General features: G+C 50.6%; 1 protein-coding gene across 6 annotated transcripts in view; it reads left to right on the top strand.

Annotated features, from left to right (window-relative positions):
- The window catches only part of arap2 (ArfGAP with RhoGAP domain, ankyrin repeat and PH domain 2), a 73,023-nt gene that overhangs the window by 16,161 nt on the left and 35,955 nt on the right, over positions 1-20,907 (top strand). For all 6 annotated transcript variants that reach the window (XM_078107131.1, XM_040181473.2, XM_078107132.1 and 3 more), the window contains 5 exons: positions 3,221-3,414; positions 8,080-8,186; positions 12,142-12,341; positions 16,323-16,408; positions 16,520-16,702. In XM_078107131.1, the coding sequence (XP_077963257.1) occupies positions 3,221-3,414; positions 8,080-8,186; positions 12,142-12,341; positions 16,323-16,408; positions 16,520-16,702 (770 nt within the window). The remainder of the gene's footprint in view (positions 1-3,220; positions 3,415-8,079; positions 8,187-12,141; positions 12,342-16,322; positions 16,409-16,519; positions 16,703-20,907) is intronic.

Raw genomic sequence — 20,907 nt, 5'->3', positions numbered from 1 at the left:
GGGGGGAGAGGAAGGAGGGGGGAGGGAGGGGGGGGCAGTGAATAATTGAAGGCCACCGGAGAGAGTGTGCACACAGCTGTCGGCTGATTCTCCACTCGGTCCGCAGGTGGCCTCTTCCCTCAGGTACTGGCAGCTCAAGATACAGGAGGGACGGGGGGGGAGGCAGAGGGAGAGAAGAAATGAGCGGGGAGGGAGGGAGAGTTTGGCAGGAAGAGATGCGGACGCGAGTGATGGGAAGCTGTCGGGACAAGAAGAGGGGCGTTGGGAGTCAGACGGACAAATGCGCTACAAGGGAGAAGACGGGACTCATTGTGTAAAGAAATGTCGATGATTTGTATTCTGATGCTTCGGCAATCGCCTCTCGGCGCGCGGCCCCCGCTCCTCCCCGCAGCGCGTGGAGTTTTGTTTGAGATGGCGGGAACAAGAGGGGCCTACGAGGGAACGAGAGGAGATAAGGACAGAACCGGCCCGGAGGGAGAGCGAGTCAGAGGAACATAAACTCGACGGGACACGGCGGTGGTGTAAAGTTGTGTTAGCGTTTAGCATTAGCTTCGTAGCAGCCGTGACCTCATCGAGACGCGGTTTATGCACCTCAACCAAGCCAAGAGAAAGGAAGCTTTGGCGTTCTTTATTTCTTCCCTTTGATGCAGACTGCGTGGGGGGGGGGGAGGGGGGAGTAAGTGGACCTGGCTCTCATCTCCTCATACTGAAGGCACATCGGGGCAGGTGTGCGCGTGCTGAAATTGCTCGGTTTCACTCGAGTTTCTCACTCGACCCTCCCACCGCCCGGCCTCGCCTCGCCGGCTCTGCCTCCACTCAGATTGACAGCCTGGAAGAGGACGAGAGAGAGAGAGGGAGGGGGGGAGAGAGAGAGAGAGACCCTGAATAAATGAACGGGCAAATAAGTGAGCGCAGGACAGGTAATGGAACTCAGAAAGCAAAGGGTGGGAATGGAACACCAAAGCCTCGTGATGTAAAGCACGGTCAATGATGGAGGAGGCCATTCATTATTGATACCGGCTCTTTGTAAATTCATAAGAACCTGGGGTGGGGGGGTGTTTGGGGGGGACGTGAGGGGGGAAGCAGACCAGAGGTGAGTTCGGGAACCAGGGAGCGGATTGGCCACATGGGCGCTCGGGAGGTTGGTTTGTGTGTGTGTGTGAGACGGCGGGGGTCAGAAGGTCACCGGGGTTGGAGATGTTAATTAAGGTCAATTTAGGGCAATCCGAGGTCGACGGTGGCCGCGGAATGATTGACACGTTCCCGAGAACGACCCCCCCCCTACCCCTCCCTCCCCCCTCCTCCCTCCTCCACTTCCTCTGTCACTCAGCGGGAGGAGAGCGCTTCAAGGACGCAGCAGCAGGTCGCTCTGAGGGTAACGCAGGCTCACAGTTGGTGCTGTCAAACTCAGAAGGAAGGGAAAAAATAAACACAGAGCTTTCCTAAAAACGCTGCGTGTTACACAGGTGAACAATGTTAACGAGGAACTATAACGTTTCATGTTATAACGTGCTTCTATATGCTACGTATATGTAGCTTCAGCGTCTCTGTGTGAAGCATCTAGGTGAAGGATGCCTCCCGTTATTCTATGTAAAGGAAATGATTTTAAATCAATAAAGGTGATAAAACGCAATTATTCGCTTTATTCTTCAACTGTCTCGGTTTATGTTAATGTGTTAACTTCCACGTGCTTCCTTAACCGACACAGCCGATAGATTTCAGCGACAGGCTGATAACAAAAAGTACCCGCAGCGTTTTGAAGTAATACAAAGGGACCATTGGGAAATAAAGTCCTCCGTTTGGGAAACAATAGTGGCGTCCTCCAACCGGTTGTTTGCTCGTAATTTATGAGCATCCCAAAATACATTTCCTGAAACCGAGGGGGGGGTTTGGGGGGTTTGTGACGCCTCACTGTGACCGAATGCTCGGCGTAGTTCTCAGTTTGTCACTTTTTCTGGAAGTGTCACTCTCTTTCCAGGGATGATGAACTTTTTTTCTTTTTTTAAACTTCTCAAATTGGCTGCTGTCTCCCAATTGCTTAGTTTCAGTATCAGTTAACAGTCAGTTTTTTTTTTTTTTTTTTTTAAGATCTCTTCTCCTCGTCCTTTTTTTGTCTTAACAGTTCCCACAGTGGGCGCCGCTTTGGAAGTCTGAATGTGTGTGTGTGTGCGTGTGTGTTTACAATCCTTTGGTATCGCTCTTGTCTTTCCACTTTGCCGGCTTTGATAGCGCGACGTCTCGGGGACGGGCCCTCGTCTCGTCTTTCATGTCCATTTGAAAAAGTTGCGGAGGGAGAAATCTGAGAGGCCCTTTGAGCGCACGCCGCTTGAATGCAAACCCTCGGCGATACGCGGCGCCTTCTACTTGAGCCGCTCCGCTGTGAGGTAATCCAGGGTCATTCAAAATAAGTCTGACACTCGCCGTCGTGTTCAAGGACAAATGGAATTTGAAGATACCAAGTGAGTGTGTGTGTGTGGGAACCTTCTCAAGTCATATCTTAGCAACCGTAACCAGGCACTGCAGGCCTGTCGAGCTTTCCATGTCTGCATATGCATCGCCCTCCGCTTGAAACGCTTTGGTTCATGGTGCCTTCATCTTTTATTTACTTGTTTGCCATTTCAAAACCAAGCGCATAGAGCAGAGAGTTGAAATGTGTTCCTTTTTATATTGAGGTCGGTACCAGAATTTAAGTCTGTCCTCCCATGTGTGCGTGATATCACTTGGTTTGGTTATAGGTCGACTGGAAATCTAAAAAAGCGTTTTCCAACGAGGTTACACCCACTTTTATCACATCAAAGTGAAATAAACTGCTCCTTCCAGTCCACGTGCATCTCGGTGACGTCGCTTCGTTGCTTTGCAGACTGAGACATCTGAGTGGATTCTCAGAACTGTGTCTCATTAGAAGCGATACATATATTTTAATTATATATTGTAATTAGACGGTGTCCTTGGCTCAAATTACCCTGGACACGTCTTGCTTGAGGGCTGCAAATCTCAGAGTATAACCACCATCTTTATCTCTAAAGCGCCAGAATTTGCACTTTTCCCAGCGCCTTTTCCAGGGGCCCAAAGTTCCATTTGGTCTTTTTCTGCTCCGCTGTGATGGAGGTGGAGGTTGAGTCGCCAGAAAGAAGAAGAACTCATGGATCAAAAAATTAAAACCCTGTGATTCTACGACTTAAAGATGTTCCCTCATTGTCTCCTTCTCGTGTGTCCACAGGGGAGCGCCAGGAGTGGGTGGAAGCTCTTCAGAAGGCCGCGCGCCCGCCCGCCTGCCGCTCCCAGAAGCGCGCCGACAGCCTCACCCGCCCCGCCCCCACCAGCAAGCGCGGCCCGCTGGAGCTGCGCGGCCACAAAGGCAGAGTGCTGGTGTCCCTGGAGGGCAGCAGAGTCAGGCTCTGCAAAACAGAACAGGTACTTCCCGGCGCCGCCCCGGGGACCGCTCGCTCTGCGCGACGACTGCTTCCTGTTTTTCCGAGCTAATAACCGCGGCCCGTTTGAAGCGAACGAGGGTAGAGACGGGGGAGGTTTGTGAAAAGTGAATACATATATACATATATACGTGTGTGCGTGTGTGAAAATGCTCAAGGGTCCTGGGATGTACTGCCGCTCTGTTTTATTTTTGGCGGGTACAAACCCACGCTGGCGCAGAGGAATGAGTGGGCGGGGCCGACTTACGAACAAGTGCGACTGCGACACGGAGATGCTGAAATTAGGAACAAATCGGCTCCTATTGGCCGGGTTTGGGCTGTGGACCCGGGAGAGGGAGAGAAATACATCGACGGCTCCCCAGCTCCCGGCAAGGATGCGTTTATGGATGCAGAACGGTATCTTTACTTTAGAGAAGTGCTAATTTAATCACCATTTTCAGTTTCTTTATTTGTGGAATTGTCCACCAGACATTTCCCCGAGCGCATTATATCCCCCCTGCTCTGGTGTGACCTGAAGAGGGAACGTGAACTCTATTAGAGCCTCGCAAATATCTCGTCTCCCGCCAATGGAAGAAATTGCGAAGGCGGAGGTTGAAATATTCTGACTTTTAGTTCAAAGCACGAGTCGGATCTCCAAAAACGATGAATCTCATAACAGAAATCATTCCGCGCCGTCATTTGGTTTTGTTGTTTGCCGTTCATTCTTTGCCTCATTAGCGTGAACAAACATCTTTGGGAGAAATCTCTTTTTTTTGGGGGGGCATGGCTCCGTGTCAGCACTTTCCCACTCGCTTGAGATGAGACGGCAGGAGGATTCGGGGGGGCAAATTAACCGTATTATTTCAGCTTGCACGCTAAATCCCCCGGCAAAGAATAAATAATAAAAATAAAAGTATACCCGAGAGAGAGAAAGGAAGGCGAAAGAAGACTGGTGTCGGAAGATGAAGTGGAGAAGGGCGGAGGTGCAGAGGTCACACGAGTGAGGAACGAGCGTCGGCGGTCGAGCGAGTGATGGAGAGCGAGAGGGAGTCAGACCGCGCCCCCCCCACGCCCCAACCCCCCCCGTTCAAGTTCAGCGGAGTGGAGTGTTTAATCCAACATGATGAACGAGCTATTGGAAACATCATCCTCGCCCGGCTCCTCCTTCACCGCCCCCCCCCCGAACCCATCTCTCGTGGGCCCCCTACGCCCGGTGATGAAGCTGCGGTTAAGGTCACTTTAACGCCAAAGGCGAAGGAGGTCGGGTGGTGCGAAAAGTGTGCTCAAACAAACGCGCCCCCACGTGATTGCTCGGGGGGAATTTATCTCAGGTGAGCACAGGCAGATCCGTGTGTGTGTGTGTGTGTGTGTGTGTGTGTGTGTGTGCGTGTGTGTGCGCGCATGGACGGGCCTCCTCCGCTGGGGAAATGTGCTCCGAGTGTACAACAACAGAAGGACTGAGGATTTAATTAATCTCCGCGTTAATTAAATCTCTCTCTCTGTCTCATTTGCTCCTCTCATGGTCGCCTTTGTAACAATTGACATTATCCGCAGACCGTCGACTTTTTGTCTCATTTCATCCACCGTCTTCCTCTTGACACGAGCTCGGTGTCTTTCTCGGCCGTCCTCCTGTTTGCTGTTTGAAATACTCCAGTCTTTTGTGATCTCATGAGATCTCATGTAGTGCAGCGTGACACGTGCATAAACCGTGCACGCAACGCTCCCCTTGGCCCATAGGCGCCGTTATTGCCACCCACCTCTTGGCTGCTGTAATTGGGCGAGCTATTTTTTACCGCCGCCGCCGCCTCCCCTTCCTCCTGCGCTCCGTCCCTCGTTCCCTCCGTCCTCGGTGAATTAATTGGAGGGGGTCAGGAGGCCGCGGCACATATCGGGCGGGTAACGAGTGGCGAGGGCCGGCCCGGCCCGCCAACACCCTGCGCTCTAATTGGCTGCCTGAGAGGGATGAGGGTCATTAGGCAGATGTGACCGCTTTGCCCATTCGGTACGCAGCGCGGCGGACGCGTTGCTCCTCCACCGCGTCCTTCCGGCGTGAAAGGGAAGCGTTTGTACGGCGACACGCGGGGGGGAAAAAAACCCCTCTTTATTCTTCAAATCAAAACTTTTAGCTCAATTAGGACGCTCACTTTGCCTCATTGGTCCTCTCTTTCGTCGTCTCTCGCCCGTCCGTCTCGTCTCTGACCGTTTTTCTCGCCGCCTTGTTAATTACTCCGCGACCCTCGTGGGATGCGGCCACTAGCCCGCCGCCGCGGTTCCATTCCCGAGCCGCTCTGCGTCGACGTCACCGTGCAGGAGTGGTGGGGGCAAAGGGAGAATAATTGCTCGCGTTGTTCAACCACGGTCCTCCAAATTGATTTGAAGGAGTCGTAATTGGGGCTAATGAGGGTTTTGACGACATTAGCCCCCCCCCCCCCATTTGAGAGCGAACCGCACAGCGCCGAAAGGTCAGGTCAGGGAATCCCGCGAATATGTCTCGTCGACCTCCTCCTCGCGCTGCAATCTGCACAATGTGACGACACTTTGTCGAAAGTTTGTCGCTAATTAATTGAAGAATTCCGCAAGAGATCGCGGCCCCCCACCCCTTTGCCCCCCCCCCAACACACACACACACGTCTTTCCTCTGCGACGCCACGCGATTCCCGAAAAAGCGCCTAATCAACAAAGACTGTGTTGTTAACGTTCCTCTCTCTTGTTTGGTGTAATTAGTGTAAACCGTTTTGAACGGTTAGCGCAGAAGGCACACGCGCTTTCATTGCTGGCACAGCGTTGACTTCCCCCCAAGCCCCCCCAAGCCCCCCAGCCCACGCTGCGACGGTTCGTTTAAATTTGCCGCTGAGGCGCCGCTCCCGTCTGTCCGCTCGCTTTCGCTCCGCTTGACCCCTCGACCCTCCCACTCCCCCGCGAGAATAACCAGGACCCGCTTTCCCTTCCACGTTGTCCCTCTCGCCTTGTATTTTGACTCTTTTTTTTTTTTTTTTTTTTTTTTTTGGGGTGGGGGGGATTTGTCTGTTACTATACATGTTAGTCATAAATGTTTCGTCTTTTTGCTCATTCGATGCTGTGGCTGTACGTGCGTGGGCGTAGGTGCGCTCCCCCTCCCCCCGTCTTCCCGCCTGTTCTCATCTGTCTCAGCTCGCGGCTCTGGGCTGTGGAAAATGGTCCAAACCGCTGTGAGTGCTGAGGGTGAAGCGGAGGAGGGCGGGGTGTGATGCAGAGTTACATCGGAGCTTATAAAAACCGTGCCTCCTGCGTCTAACCCCTATTTTCTAAAATGGGCCTCGGAAAAACATTGAGACTGAATGCTTGGGTAGCTTTGGATTCCCCAGAGGCACCTGTTCCCTTTCGCAGAGCTCTGCTGTTTCTCTCACACACACACACACACACACACACACACACACACACACACACACACACACACACACTGCTTCTTTCTGTCTCTCTGGTACGTACGGCTCCTGCGTCATTGGCGAGGAGGAGGAAAACGAGCAGCATGGACGGCGGATGTCACTGCGGAGCTTTTAATTAGACCTAATCGAAAGTTAAGAGTCTAATGAGGGCATCTGTTGATCCCAGCTTTTATGAGTCGGGGGGGGGGGGGGGGGTCTCCATCATTGGAAAGCAAAGCGCAGTGATAGTGGAGGAAAAGTGGAAAAGACGATCCCCGCCCGCGGCGTCTTTCCGCGCCGAGGTGGGAGCTAGGCTAACTCGGCTAAGACCAGAGGCTACTCCGCTCCTACCCGGCCTACTGGGGGCCCCCGTCAGGTCCCAGTGACAAAATGACAAAAATGAAATAAGGACTTCAGGGTTGACCAAGCCTCTCCACTGAGATTCGGCGCCATCGTGGCATCCGAGATTAAACTAGTGGACTGGCGGACCTCCAACAGCAAGCGGACTCCGTTTACATCAGAGATGTTTGGTGCTCCGAGACACTCAGAATTGAATGAGAATGTTTCCCTGGTTTTCGCTGTAGGCCTATTCTCTGCCCCCAAAATTGTTTTGTTGCTCCTATGTGTGTCCTTCCTGATGAAAAGTGCACAGGAGGAACGCATTGCTGTCATCCGACGTTTTCCTCCTGTTTAAAATGAACTGCATTTCACTGTGCAAATCCTTTTGCAAAATGATTGATCATAGATTATCATTTGAATCAAAGAAAAGCGCCCAGTTAAGATAGAAGGAAAGCATTATTTGCCTCCTGGGCCCTTTCATGGCACCTTTTCAAAGGAATAGTCGGACCTACTGGGGAAAAGAGCTAATTGGCTTACCAAAGCGGTGAAAACATAGATAGGCTAGTAGCTAGCAGCCAGTTAGCCTAGCATAAAGTGTGATAACTGAGGGGAAAAGACTACCCTGACTATCCATCTGTCCGTCACCAACAGCCTCTAATGCTCCACACACTCAGTATATTATGAAAACACCAAAATATAACCCCCCCCTCATAAAAAAGGCTAGGCTAGGCTAAGCTAAATGGTTGTCGGTACAAACATGGCAGCATGAGTATTGATCGTCTCGTCTAAGCAAGCAAGCGTGTATTGCAAGGTAGTGTTTAAGTACTTTTGGTAACAGGACTCTGGTAACGGTAACATATTGATTAATATTAATCCTGTGTGTGTGTGTGTGTGTGTGTGTGTGTGTGTGTGCGTGCGCTTTGCAGGACTATAAAGCGGGCCTGGGTATCGCCGAGTTGGAACTGGCGGCCGCCAACATCCGAGACGGGGACCGCAGGGGCTTTGAAATCAACACGCCCTTCAAGAACTTCTGGTACGTATGGGTTTTGCCTCCCCGCCCCCCTCACCCCCCTCCCCCCTCCTTCCCTCCTCAACAAAAGAGAGTAATCAAAGCCAAAATGTGTGTGATACATGATGGCTCCTTTCATTGGGTGAGAGCGGGAGAAAAGTGTGACCTTTCTGCTTGATCCCTACGCCGTTTTCATCATGTAAATGATGAACAAGGTGGGAAAGGAATCTCCCCCCCCTCTCCCCCTCACGTCGTAGTACACCTCCACAGTGGTCAGTAGGAAGCGGCGGGCCGATTTATCTTCCTTTCTTTTTAAACACATCTCCCTGCATTATCATCTCATTGGCACCGCTCTTAGTCAAGGAAGCGGCCTTCGCGCCCACTAAGCCTCGTGCTGTACTGTGTTTTAATCTCAGTCATCATATCTCATCCAGCATCAATATTCACAACTCAAAGACGAGGGCAAACATTTCAGTTAATCCGCTCTTATACATGTAAGGTATTAAAAGTCTCATAATGTGATAAGAATTCAGGGTACTGCGGAATATTCACATACGGTTGGCTTTTTTTTTTTTTTTTAAGGAACCGGGGCTTTGTCTTCTTACCTGGAGAGACGGAGGATTAATTCAAACCAGATTGTTTTCAAGGCTTTAAAACACCGTGACTTTAAAGCGTATCTGCCGTACTTTCTTCCCGCTGTTCGGTGAAATGTGCAAATATGAAACTATAACATATTTCATAGTTGAAATCCGCTACACTGCTGTTGGGAATAAAAAATTGTTGAGGTGCAACAAAAGAGGAAATCCTTAGAAGAAAAACAAAAGTTCTTATTAATTTGAACGGAATTGTAACAAAGTACTGACGAGATTTGAAGGTCAGAGAGTCCCGTGTCGCGTTTATGAGCCAAGAGGCGGAAGAACGAAGTTACACAGACTGAAAATGAAATTCATACCTGGTGTTATGATGACAGATGGCACCGTGCGCTCGTGACATTTCAGTGACCTTTTAGGTAGAAACCGCCGGAGCGCACGAAGTGCGCCGCAAGAACAACAGCCCTGTTTAACACCTCTCCGGCTTCGGTCGGGCAAATGTTTGTCGTCGGAACCAGATCAACAGATCAATTTAATTGTGGTTTTATGGCGCCATCAATTCTGCGGCGGATTCTTTTTTTTTCAGTTTGAGACCGTGCGATGGCGGTCCGGACATCTCACTATCTGTGGCCCACTGGGACTCGTTCAACGTATCAATCGTTTCATCTGTGGATGAGTTGGCAAATTTGTTTTTTCGCTTTTAATTCAGTGTCTTTTCACACAGATCCGCCGTAAAACCAGGATCAGGAATCAGGAAACATTTATTGCCAAAATATGTCAAACATACAAGGAATTTGTCTTGGCGGTTGGTGCGTGACAGTAGACAGTGTAACAATAGACAACAAGACAGCAGTGCACAAGTAAAAAAATAAAATGAAATGCTAATGCAATGGGTTGGTATAAAATAAGAATAAAGTTAAAGTCAAAAATATTTAAAGAGTTAAAAAATATTAAAAAATAAAGTGCACCATCGAAAGTGACAAACAAAAAAAAAGGCAACTTCCTTCTCGAATCTTCAGCAAGATTCACTCCCACTAAAAACCAATATTTTGTGTTCAGTAAATGGTCAGAGTAAGGAACGGTCGGCTCTAACGAGGCCGAGAGGCTCTCCTCGTTATCCCGCATCGACTGCACTTCAGCGCCACTCTTCTGCTCGCCTGGCGACGCGCTTCCGGTCACACGCCGGCCCGAGGTCAGGGGTCCGGTAATTGTTGATCGCGCCCCCCCCCCCCCCGCCTCCCTGTCTCCCTCCCATGGTGCTGCAAGCAAGTTGCTGCGCCTCCGCAGGGGGAGCGAAGCCCTTTTTAGGTGAATCCAGTCCCAGAGGGTTGTGCGATCGATGAGCGTGCTGCTTGTTGGTGCCGTAATGGCCCCTTTAGAACACAACCGTCACAGCTGCCTGGACAAAGCACGGCTTGTTTGTTTGTGTACGACGGGCCGCTATTTTCCCGTTACCCCCTTTTGCGTTATTTTATTTTTTATTTTTCCTCGTTCCACTACCTGTCCGTTGCATGTCCGATCGATTGTGTTTGTCTCGGGCTCCCTTAATGGTCCCATCGTTTGGCAGCTTCGTTAATACGTTGGACGTAATTGCCATTTTGTGTGGAGCCCGAAAAAAAAGCAGGCGGAATTAAAATGAGCTCGGGTCTCCTGAATTGTTTTGATGAGGCGATTGCTGGAAGGCTTTTATTGTGTGTGTGTGTGTGTGTGTGTGTGTGTGGATGAAATCGATTGGTGGCCCTGGGAGCGTTCTCCTACCTGCTCAAGGTGGGGATTAGCGAGAAACTCGTCTAATCACTTTAAGCTGTGGAGACTCACTTTGGCTTTGCGATTGTTTGTTTGTTTTTTCGCCACCGTCAAATGGACGGAGCGCAACGAAAGACAACGAAAACCACCGTCCCTCTGCCGAAGTGAAGCTGCGTACAATCGCCGAACTCAAGGGCGTTTTCGTGGAAAATCCACCCTTGCTTTGTTTTTGTTTTGTGTTCATCTTTACTTTTTTTTCAGAATTGGATGAATTTACCCCACGAGGACATTTCTAATTCTATTTTAATCCATCCTCAAAGGCCCGTATGTACTCGGAGGAATAGCCGTCCTGGATCCTTAACATTGGATTGGTTTCAGCTCGTATTGACAGGATTAGTCAATTGACTCATATCTCACGCTCAGGAGGAGATGATCTCCAAAGCCCTCAGCAGACTATTTAAAGGTTGGATCCAGAGGCCAGCGACCAATAACTCTTATTATTATTTGAACATGCTTGAGTGTTGTGAACCTATAAATCTTCACTCTGAATTGGAAATGTAGTTTATCAAATTTGCCACTTCATGTTTGAGTCTCTCATTCTGCGTCTGCTTATTCAGCATCAATGCGATATGGAAATGAATTGCATCTCCTCACTTACAATGTAAGGCAGAGCATAACTGCCCTAAGCAGCAGAAGGGATAAAGGGCCTCTGTGCAAATCACAAATGTGAATGCTCGCTGTGGATTCATGAAGATTCATCATTCATAAACAAATTCAATCCGTGAGTGAAGGTGGAACCCTGAAGCTGTGTGTAATATGCACTGCTTCCAACACCACAACATGAAGGTCACATAAGATATGCTTTCTCTCCAAAACCTCGAGGGAAATCTCCTCGTTTCCTTTCTTACACATTGTTCAATGAGAGCATGTCTTTAGGTTCAATAGGAAAGTTAGCTCGCTGTTGGCCTTGAATGCTGCTCAGTCCAAAGGTAACGGAATCCACCTGCAAAAATCCCAAAAGCGCAACTATTAAAAATACAGTTTTCTGTTATTTCTGTGCAAGAAAGAAAGAAGAAACCAAGCTTCTTCTTACTTTTGATGACGTAGCCGAAGTGACGCGCCTCCACTCATCTGGGAAGGCCCTTCGATAACTTCGCTGCAGGGAACATATAAAACGACGAAGGTCCATTTTTCAGATGATTTAAAATGCTAGTCTGTAAAATGTAAAATTCATCTCAGAGTTTGTCTCCTTTATACTGAATGTACATTGAAGCTGTTGAGCTGGACTCTGACTCACCGTTTCTCCACTTTGCCAAGTCTAATAGAGAAATAATATCCTGACAGAAAAACCTGCATTAGCAGTTCATAGATTTTTCTGGTGGAAGGTGCAAGGTGAGACGGATTGATTTACCTGCCCATTGCCCCATCAATTTCACCAAATCTATCTCAGACACACACACACACTCAGCAACTCCCCAAAACTACTCCAAATACTGCCACCCCCCCCCCCCCCCCCCCCCCAACCCAGCCAAGCGATACTATGCTGTTTAATTGCTCTCTCAATCAAATCAATAACTGTGAGGCTTGTGTTGGGATGGCGGGGGTCGGGGGTTTGCGGGGTGTCAAAAAATCAATTGTTGCAGCTTCACCGCCGAGTCAGAACGGGAGAAGGAGGAGTGGATTGAAGCGGTCCAGGAATCGATCGCCGAGACGCTCTCCGACTACGAAGTGGCGGAGAAGATCTGGTTCAACGAGGCCAACAGGAGCTGCGCCGACTGCCGCGCCCCCCAGCCGGAGTGGGCGTCCGTCAACCTGGGCGTGGTCGTCTGTAAGAAGTGTGCAGGTGAGGGCTTTTACAGTGTCGCACTCTGAAGGTAATTAACGGGGAGTTCTAATTTGCCCGATACTCATTTTCACAGAACAGAGCCTGAACGCATCGTAAAGTACCGTGTTTTCCGCACTACAAGGCGCGCCGGATTATACGGCGAGGAGACGGTGCTTTCAGCGTCCGATCGATGCTGCAAGGTGCCTCCGCTCCCGCCGCCCCCCTCGCCATCCACGCCTTAAATCTTCGGCTGCTCTCCAGCCACGCCGCCTGTCAAGGGCCCCTTTTAGAATAACTTAGTTTCCCCGTTAAGATGGTTCAGCTACTGTAAAGAAAAGGGCGCCGTCTCTCGCTCTTTAATCTCACAAAGTGCTCGGCGACAACGACAGCTTTGTTTCTCCGACGCGCCCTGAAAGCAGCTCCATATCTCACGCGCTTGAGCGCCGCTCAGCATCTCGCCGTTGTAGACCGAGCTTTGGCGTGTTTGGCAGAGCGCCTTGAGCGCCGTGTACAACCAGTATGGATCAACCAATTAACCAATGGATCCATATATATAAGGCGCTCCGGGTTATAAGGCGCTGTCGTTTTTTGAGAAAATTAAAGGCTTTTAAGTGCGCCTTATAGTGCGGAAATTACTGTAGCTCGCCGTCATTTTCATCATGGATTTGTTGTTCTTACTGAATCAGGGATCGGCGACTAGAAAGCATTGATTCCTTTTTATTGGTAGGATATTTATTCAAATGAATTACTCCGATAATGATCATTGATTTTGAAGCGGTTATCCAAACCCACCACGTCGATACACGGCATCGTAACACACAATAGTCTCACAAGACCCCCGAGTGGTCGCCAGACGACCAACAAGATGCCGTTTCATTTTAATTGGTCAATGATTTTGTGATTATTTCTCTGGAACTTTCCTGGAAAACTTTGCCTCTAATTATAGACAGAAAACCGAGACAAAAGGAATCGCGTGTGGGTTCATTATTTATCGCTCTAAACTTTTGTTTGTTCAGTCGACCTGTGGTGCTCTTTGAACCGCGTGACTTCACTCTCAATTAACACACAGGTTTTTTGTTTTGTTTTTTTTTTACTCCAGAAAACTGTCCGTGAAATGATTTTAGAAACAATTAAGACCCGTCGCTGTGTTGTTGTGGTCCCGGCCTCTCGCCCGCAGCCTCGCTCGAAAATCAGTTCCCCCGGCGGTAAGCCACTCGTCGGGCGAGTGGGGGGCAGGGGGGGGGGTTTACGGCCTCTGGCCCTTTTGGACTCTCTAATCTATTTGGCAATACTGGACGGCTTAGATGAAACGACAACAAATATTAAGCCACGGTGCCGAGAACTTAAGTGACCCACCCCCCGCCCCAAAACCCGCCGCTTGACCCCCCCCCCCCCCATGGCGTGATTAGAGAGGAGCGCAGCAGCCGTGAGTTGGCGGTCTCTCCCATAGGCCTGCGATTCCTCCCAGAGTCGCGCGCTTTAATGCGATTCTCCACCTCACCTCGGCGAGGCCCGTGTAATTGCTACGCATCAGATATCCAACATCCCCTCTCGAAACACCCTCTAAATGATTTCGTTCGCGGCGCTCTTTAATATTACATTTTGTCGACGCGCCGGGGCGATATCTGCCGCGCGGCCCGCCGTCCCCCGCGCTGTGCTCGGCTCAAATTAGACGGCGGCCCTTTTGGAATACCAACGAACTGGCCGCGCTTTTAATTAGCGCTCCCGTGTCACGGACAATAAAGAGAAATGCTGAACAAGGGAAAGAGGAGAGAAGTAATGAGAAGACTAATGGCAGGAATGATCGCAGATTGGCTCTCCTCTTTTTATGTCAAGGCGGGAGGAATTTTAATAGTCTTTGGCTTCACTCTCTGGTGTGCAGCGGCTTCACACTGCAACAGTGCGTCGCTGTTTATCCAGATAATTGTTTTCATTTTTATGAAAAAACATGAATATTAACATACAGATGGATCTGATCAAAGACAATCATGTTAAATTCTAGGTGAACGCAGGGCTTATTATTATTTATTTATTTTCCGATTACTTTAAGAAACACATTGGTATTCTGCTCATTTGCATTTGTTCCCCTCTTTTCTAATAGAAAGTGAGAACACAAATGGAAAGATTTCATTACTGGAAATATATTGAAATATTTATTGTTTGTTGGAACCACAGTGTCTCCTTGCAGACTAGCTTGTAATCCGCTACTTTTAAAAATAACCTCCGTAAAACACAATAAATAGTGACGTTTAAAAGCTGCATTATTGTTTTGGACCGGCCACTCGGGGGCAGCGGGTCATTATTTTAACACAACATTGACATATCACCTCAATAAGTTGCCTAGTCACACATATAGCAACATTAGCGCTTTTGCACGCACAATCAATGTCAATCCAAACACACGCAAACTATATATTCTGTCCACTTTCACGTCACACGCAGCCATTTGGATGCATAGTTAACGTGAAACGAGTTCATTGTATTGTGTTGCTCTCGTCTTGTCGATGCCTCCGAGGACAAAAGCCCGAATCTCGTCAAACCCTCATTTCCTCGGCGACTCGATCTGTCCCTCCGCATTGTTCTTTTTGTTTTCCCCCCTCCGCCTCCCACGACGCGACGCGACCGACCCAGCGGGGACTTGCCTCGCACACGTCGGGAGGCCTCAAAACGAGGACGCAGCTCGCAGGCCCGTCTGCTGGCAACAGTTGCCATGGCGACGCACAAACGCAGAACCCCATCGTTTCCTTTGAGTGAGTGGAAAAGTCTTGGAATGGGAGGTCGGTGGGTGAGGGGGGGTGAACACCTCAAGTGTTTTTGTCCCTTGGAAGCCGCTGTGATGCGCGTGTGTGTGTGTGTGTGTGTGTGTGTGTTGTTGTGGTTCCATCAGGAAGATGAAGACATTTACAACGGAGCTATTTATATGTGAGGATCTCACCGTGTTACCGGTGGTGCATGCACACACTTTTTTTCCCCCCTCTTTTTTTTCAGCTTCATTACCCTTACACAAGCGAAAATGGTCCCGCGGTGCCGTGAGGCTCGCAGGATGGAGCCGTAGAAGTTCAGCCGGCGTCCACAGTGAAACATTTTCGCTCCCTCACAGCCGGGCGGGACAGAACCTCGCTCTCTCTCTCGGGGGGCTTTGAGGCCGCCGAAGCTCAGCTCAACACAATTTCTTTTGGAGTGGACAAATCAGACTCCAGCCCGAACGAAAACACACACACCAACGTGTGCACGTTGGCTCATTCCCAGAACTAATAAGCGATCCATTCACGCGATCCAGTCTCTTGATTAGGGGAGTGACTAAATTGTAATAAAGATGAAGTGTTCAATTAGCGCTTTGTGCACAGTAAATATAAATATAATATTTCCTAGTTACATTTTTGTTTTTTGATAAAAATATAGATGCTTCAGTGCTTCCCTGCATCTGTGTCGAGGCGACTTTTTTTCACACCTCGAGGCCCGACATTTTCATTCACAGCAGCTCCACTCGAGCATAGCGACGCCGCGGCGAGCTGATGCCAAATCTAAAATCCAAAATGATCCGCCTTCCCACGCAGGACAATAACTCGCATTCAAACATACAGCGTTTTTTTTTTTTTTTTTTTTCCTTCCCAATGTATTATGCATGTGGGCTGTGTCTCTGTCCATAAGCAACCCCGGCAGCCTCTCGTTCACCCAAATAAACAGGCCGACCCACTAACAATGAATTACTCATGAATCATTAGCAATTAATGGCCCTCGTTCCGTGCTTTCATTTCCAATTAGGGCCGCTGAGGGGACTAAATATGCCTGTTGTGAGGGAGAGAAGGCGCTTCCAGTCACGCTTCGTTTCCCCGTCTTGTAACCGCCTGTTTGGTTGTTTATTCCGCTGACGTTGCTCAGTTTTTTTCAGTTTTTCCCTGCGTCAACTTACCGGGAAGCTGAAAAGGCCGCGTGGGCCCGGCGTGACCTGCGCGCACGTGCCTCTGTGAGCTCACGTGTGTCTTCTCCATGTTCCAGGGCAACATCGCTCCCTCGGCCCGAGCATTTCCAAAGTGCGCAGCTTGAAGTTGGACAGCAGCATCTGGAGCAATGAGCTGGTGGAGGTACACACAGATTCCTTTTTTACATTTTTTTTAATTACGAGCAAATTAAGACCAAATCAACCAGATCTCGAATTCTCAGCCGTATTTGTCGTCCTCTCCCGTTTACCTCAGCTCTTCTTGGAGGCAGGCAACAAGAATACCAACAGCTTCTGGGCCGCCAATCTTCCCCCGGAGGAGGAAATCCACAGCGGCGCTTCGGAGGAGCAGCGCGCCACCTTCGTCCGCAGGAAGTACAGGGAGAGGAAGTACCGGAAGGTGCTGGAGGGCTTTCGCCGCCTGGAGCAGCTCAACCAGGTGCCCTCTTAGTGGAGACGCTCGCCAGTCTCCTCTAACTGTCCACTGTCCACCCCCCCCTCTCACTGCCATGGCAACTTATCCTCAAATTGACAAGATATCCTCAACGTTAAATGTGCGCCCCATTGTCGTGGCAATATGGACAAAGCCCACGGATGAGTATCAGGTGTGCGTCTGCGTTTCTGTTTTCATTTCTTTTAATTCCAGCCAGCCGGCCGGCCGCTGCACGCATTTGGCATCTCGGTCAAACGGATATTGTTCACTTGTGTACGTACACGGCGCGGCGGCGAGCCGGATCCGATCAGGCGCCTTCTAATTCCAGATGTGAAACGATGTGCTCGGAGCCTTCCCCTTGCGGTCGGATCAGCGAAAACGCACGGTCACGCCAGGTGTAAACACGGCCTAAGCCGCGCAGCTTTTCCACCGCCGCGCTCTCCCACCTGGCAGGTGTAGCTGCCTTTTCCTACCCAAACAACGGTGGATCCATCCGATGTGTGCGTAGAATTCAGCGTTTACCTGACTGGAAATGCCAGAATAGGATGCAGGACAATTTTATTCAGTTTCTTTTAGGTTTTTATCCGTTGTTTCTATACGTGTAGTCAACTGTAGATTGAAAAATGTCTCTGCTTGAGACATTTAATGTGTTTTTTTTGGTCACGGGTTGAAGCTGAGTGCAGCGGGAGTTCTGAGTGAAAAGTGTGTACTTCTAAGAAACGCGGCGCGCAGCTAGCTCCATTAGCCAAATCCAACAGCAATCCGACCTTTCGACCGCCGGTAAAGCGGCGCCATAGAATCTGTGCGAGCAGTTCAGCCCAGTTCCCGCTCTCCTCCTCCAGTCTGTCGTTTCCAGGGTTTATCGCCGCAGCGAGAATAAGCAAGAAGGCAGAAAATGCTGTTTCTTTTGTGGCTTCGCGTGTAGGAGACGCTCGTAAGTTTCCACCTGCGTCAACATTTACGCAGATCAGCCTCCGTGTATTGTTTTCTGGTGCGGAAAGGGGGGCTGGAGGGAGGGAGGGAGGGAGGGAGAGAAAGAGGGAGGGAGGGAGGTAAGGAAGAGATATACCGGCAAGCTAAGTGGAAAAGTGGATTAGGACCCACGACAGAAACGCCTGGGTTGGTTTTATTGCGGCTTCGCTGGCAGCAACGCGTGCACGTGTACTCGGGAGTGTGTAAGGTGTGTACACGCGTGTGGACACGTGTGCTGCACCACTAAGGATGTGTGAATTTGCCGTTCTAGTGTGACTTTTTTGCAGGAGATGAAGTGTGACAGCCACAGAGAGTGAGGCTGCCTAAAAGGGTTTGGGCAATGGAGACTTTGTGTGTGTGTGTGTGTGTGTGTGTGTGCGTGTGTGCGTGTGTGCGTGTGTGCGTGCGTGCGTGCGTGCATGCGTGCGTGCGTGCGTGCGGGGAAATAGAGGGAAAAGGTGGAGGTCACGTGTGCTTTCTCTCCGACTAGCGAGCCTTTTTGAACGGGATTTGATCGAGATACACAAACACACACACACACACATGGTGGCTCAACGTGTCTGTGTGCGCGCGCGCTAATAATAACACACAAGTTAGTTTGTCTTAGCTAAAAGTAATGAATCCTGTGCAACCTATAAAAGAGAAAAAAACGCAACAAAAAAAGTGTTTTCAACCTAAACAAGGACACTGAGTCTAATCTCATTGGACACGTTGTTCCAGTTTTGTGTCACGCGTACTTTCCATCGCACAAGTACGAATACGGAAAAGCGAATAAGCGAATAATATATAAAACCTATTCCTTCGGGAGTCGTCTCTGGAACAAAGACAATAATGCGAGCAATTTCCCTCACTGACATTCATGCCTTTGCGAAATCATGTGTCACGTCTGGACCCTGGAAGGAGACTCGGACTCAGGATCAGAGCTTCCAATCTTTCTTTATTCTTTAAAGGACAGATAGTAACTATGTTCCGGGACAAATCTAAGTGGGAATTCCGAAGACAGGCAGTAGGTCGGCAACGCGGGAGGCAACAGATGGTTCTGGTCCAGGGGAATAGGCAGGTTCGTGGTCAGAGGCAGGCGGAAGGTCGAGTCACAGGTTCTAAGGGGTTTAGGGGTAGATAATCAAAAAGCGGTTCAGCAGAGAAGTGTACATTCAATACCTCACAACCTGCCCGCTGCGTCGGGCTGCTTTTATAGGTATTTCTCTCTCGCAGGTGTTTAGAATTCCGGTGATTGACTCCGGAGGACGCGTTCTTTGGCTCCCCCTAGTGGCCTCCTGCCGTCACGCTGGGGTTGAGACCTCACAGAGCCCCCTCCTCCACGGCCGGCTCCTGACGGTCGAGCCACTGTAGACGGCGGGCGACCCCGCGGGCGAGGTGCAGGGCGATCCGGGCGCATCCGATGAAACTCCTCTATTAGTTCTTGGGAGAGGACATCCCGGGCCGGGATCCATGATCGTTTTTCAGGGCCGTATCCTTCCCAGTCCACCAGGTAATGGAGGCCGTCCCGCAGACGTTTGGAATCCAGCACCGCCGTGATAGCGTATGCCGGACCCCCATCTATCTCCAGTGGGGCAGGTGGCGTTGGTGTCGGTAGAGATGGATGGAGAGGGCTAGCATGGACAGGCTTCAGAAGAGACACGTGAAATGCTGACGAGATTCGATAATGTTTAGGTAGAAGCAGTCGGTAGGTTACCGGGTTTATGCGATGGGTGATTTTGAATGGTCCGATGTATCGTGGCCACAGCTTCCGGCAGGGCAGACGCAGCTTCAAGTTTCTCGTGGATAGCCACACCCTCTGACCCGTTTGGTAGCTGGGAGCGGGCCGGCGTCGTCGGTCTGCGAACTTCTTTTGCGTGCTGGCGGCTTGGCGGAGGTGACGATGGGCGGTCTCCCAGACTTCGCCACTGCGTTGGAACCAGTCCTCTACGGCCGGTACGGGACCGGGCCTAGTGTCCCAGGGAAACAATGGGGGCTGGTATCCCAGCACACACTGAAACGGGGTTAATCGTAATGACGAGTGGAATGTAGAGTTCTGTGCGTATTCTGCCCAGGCCACGTACCGGGACCAATCATGTGGATGTTGTAAGCAATAACCACGAAGGTACTTCCCCAGTTCCTGGTTGAGTCTTTCGGTTTGGCCGTTGGTCTCTGGATGGTATCCGGACGTCAGCTTCACCTTTATTCCCAGCCGGTTGCAGAACGCCCTCCAGACCTGAGACGTGAACTGAGGACCTCTGTCTGAGATGATTTCTTCTGGAAGGCCGAACGGGCGAAACACCTGGAGGAACAGACACTCTGCCATCTCTATGGCTGAAGGAAGGTTACACAGGGGTATAAAGCGACACATTTTAGAGAACCTGTCGACTAATACTAAAATAGTAGTAAACCCCTCTGACGCCGGTAGGTCGGTGAGGAAGTCCACTGCCACATGGGACCACGGTCTCTGGGGAGTGGGCAGCGGTACTAACTCCCCGGCGGGGAGTTGACGGGGGGTTTTAGTTTGTGCACAGACCGGACAGGATAGCACGTAGTCCCGCACGTCGGAGGCCAACGAATTCCACCAGTATTTCTGGGACAAGAGCTGAGTGGTTCGGGTAATGCCTGGATGTCCTGATCCCAACGAGGTGTGACTCCACTGGACGAGTTGAGGTCGCACTGATGCGGGGACATAGACCCGGTTGGCAGGGGTGTCAGGTGGTGCTGGGTCTGTGCGGAGCGCGTCCTGGATGACGGACTCGAGCTCCCAGTGGATGGGGCCGACGAAATATGAGTCCGGTAGGATGGGTTCGGGATCGCCCATAGACGCCGGAGACCCGTATAGTCGTGAGAGTGCGTCCGCCTTTGCGTTCTTCTCTCCGGGCTGGTACGACACGGTAAACTGGAAGCGCGTGAAGAACAAGGCCCACCGGGCCTGACGCGGGTTTAGCCGTCTTGCCCCTTTCAGATACTCCAGGTTGCGGTGATCAGTCAGGACCATGAAGGGGTGCCGAGCTCCCTCTAGCCAATGCCTCCATTCTTCCAGGGCGAGTTTGATGGCTAGCAGTTCCCGGTTGCCCACGTCGTAGTTTCTTTCCGCCGGGGACAGTTTCTTTGAAAAGAACGCACATGGGTGCACCTTGGGGGGACTCCCCGTGCGTTGGGATAGAACACCCCCGACCCCTTCTTCGGAGGCGTCCACCTCGACAATAAACTGGCGGTCGGGGTCCGGTTGGTTCAGCACGGGAGCTGAGGTGAAC

The sequence above is a fragment of the Gasterosteus aculeatus genome, chromosome 7 (assembly GCF_964276395.1).
Source record: "Gasterosteus aculeatus chromosome 7, fGasAcu3.hap1.1, whole genome shotgun sequence".
NCBI classification, from domain to species: domain Eukaryota; kingdom Metazoa; phylum Chordata; class Actinopteri; order Perciformes; family Gasterosteidae; genus Gasterosteus; species Gasterosteus aculeatus.
The sequence above is the reverse complement of the archived record's forward strand: the minus strand, read 5'-3'. Positions and strand labels throughout refer to the sequence as shown.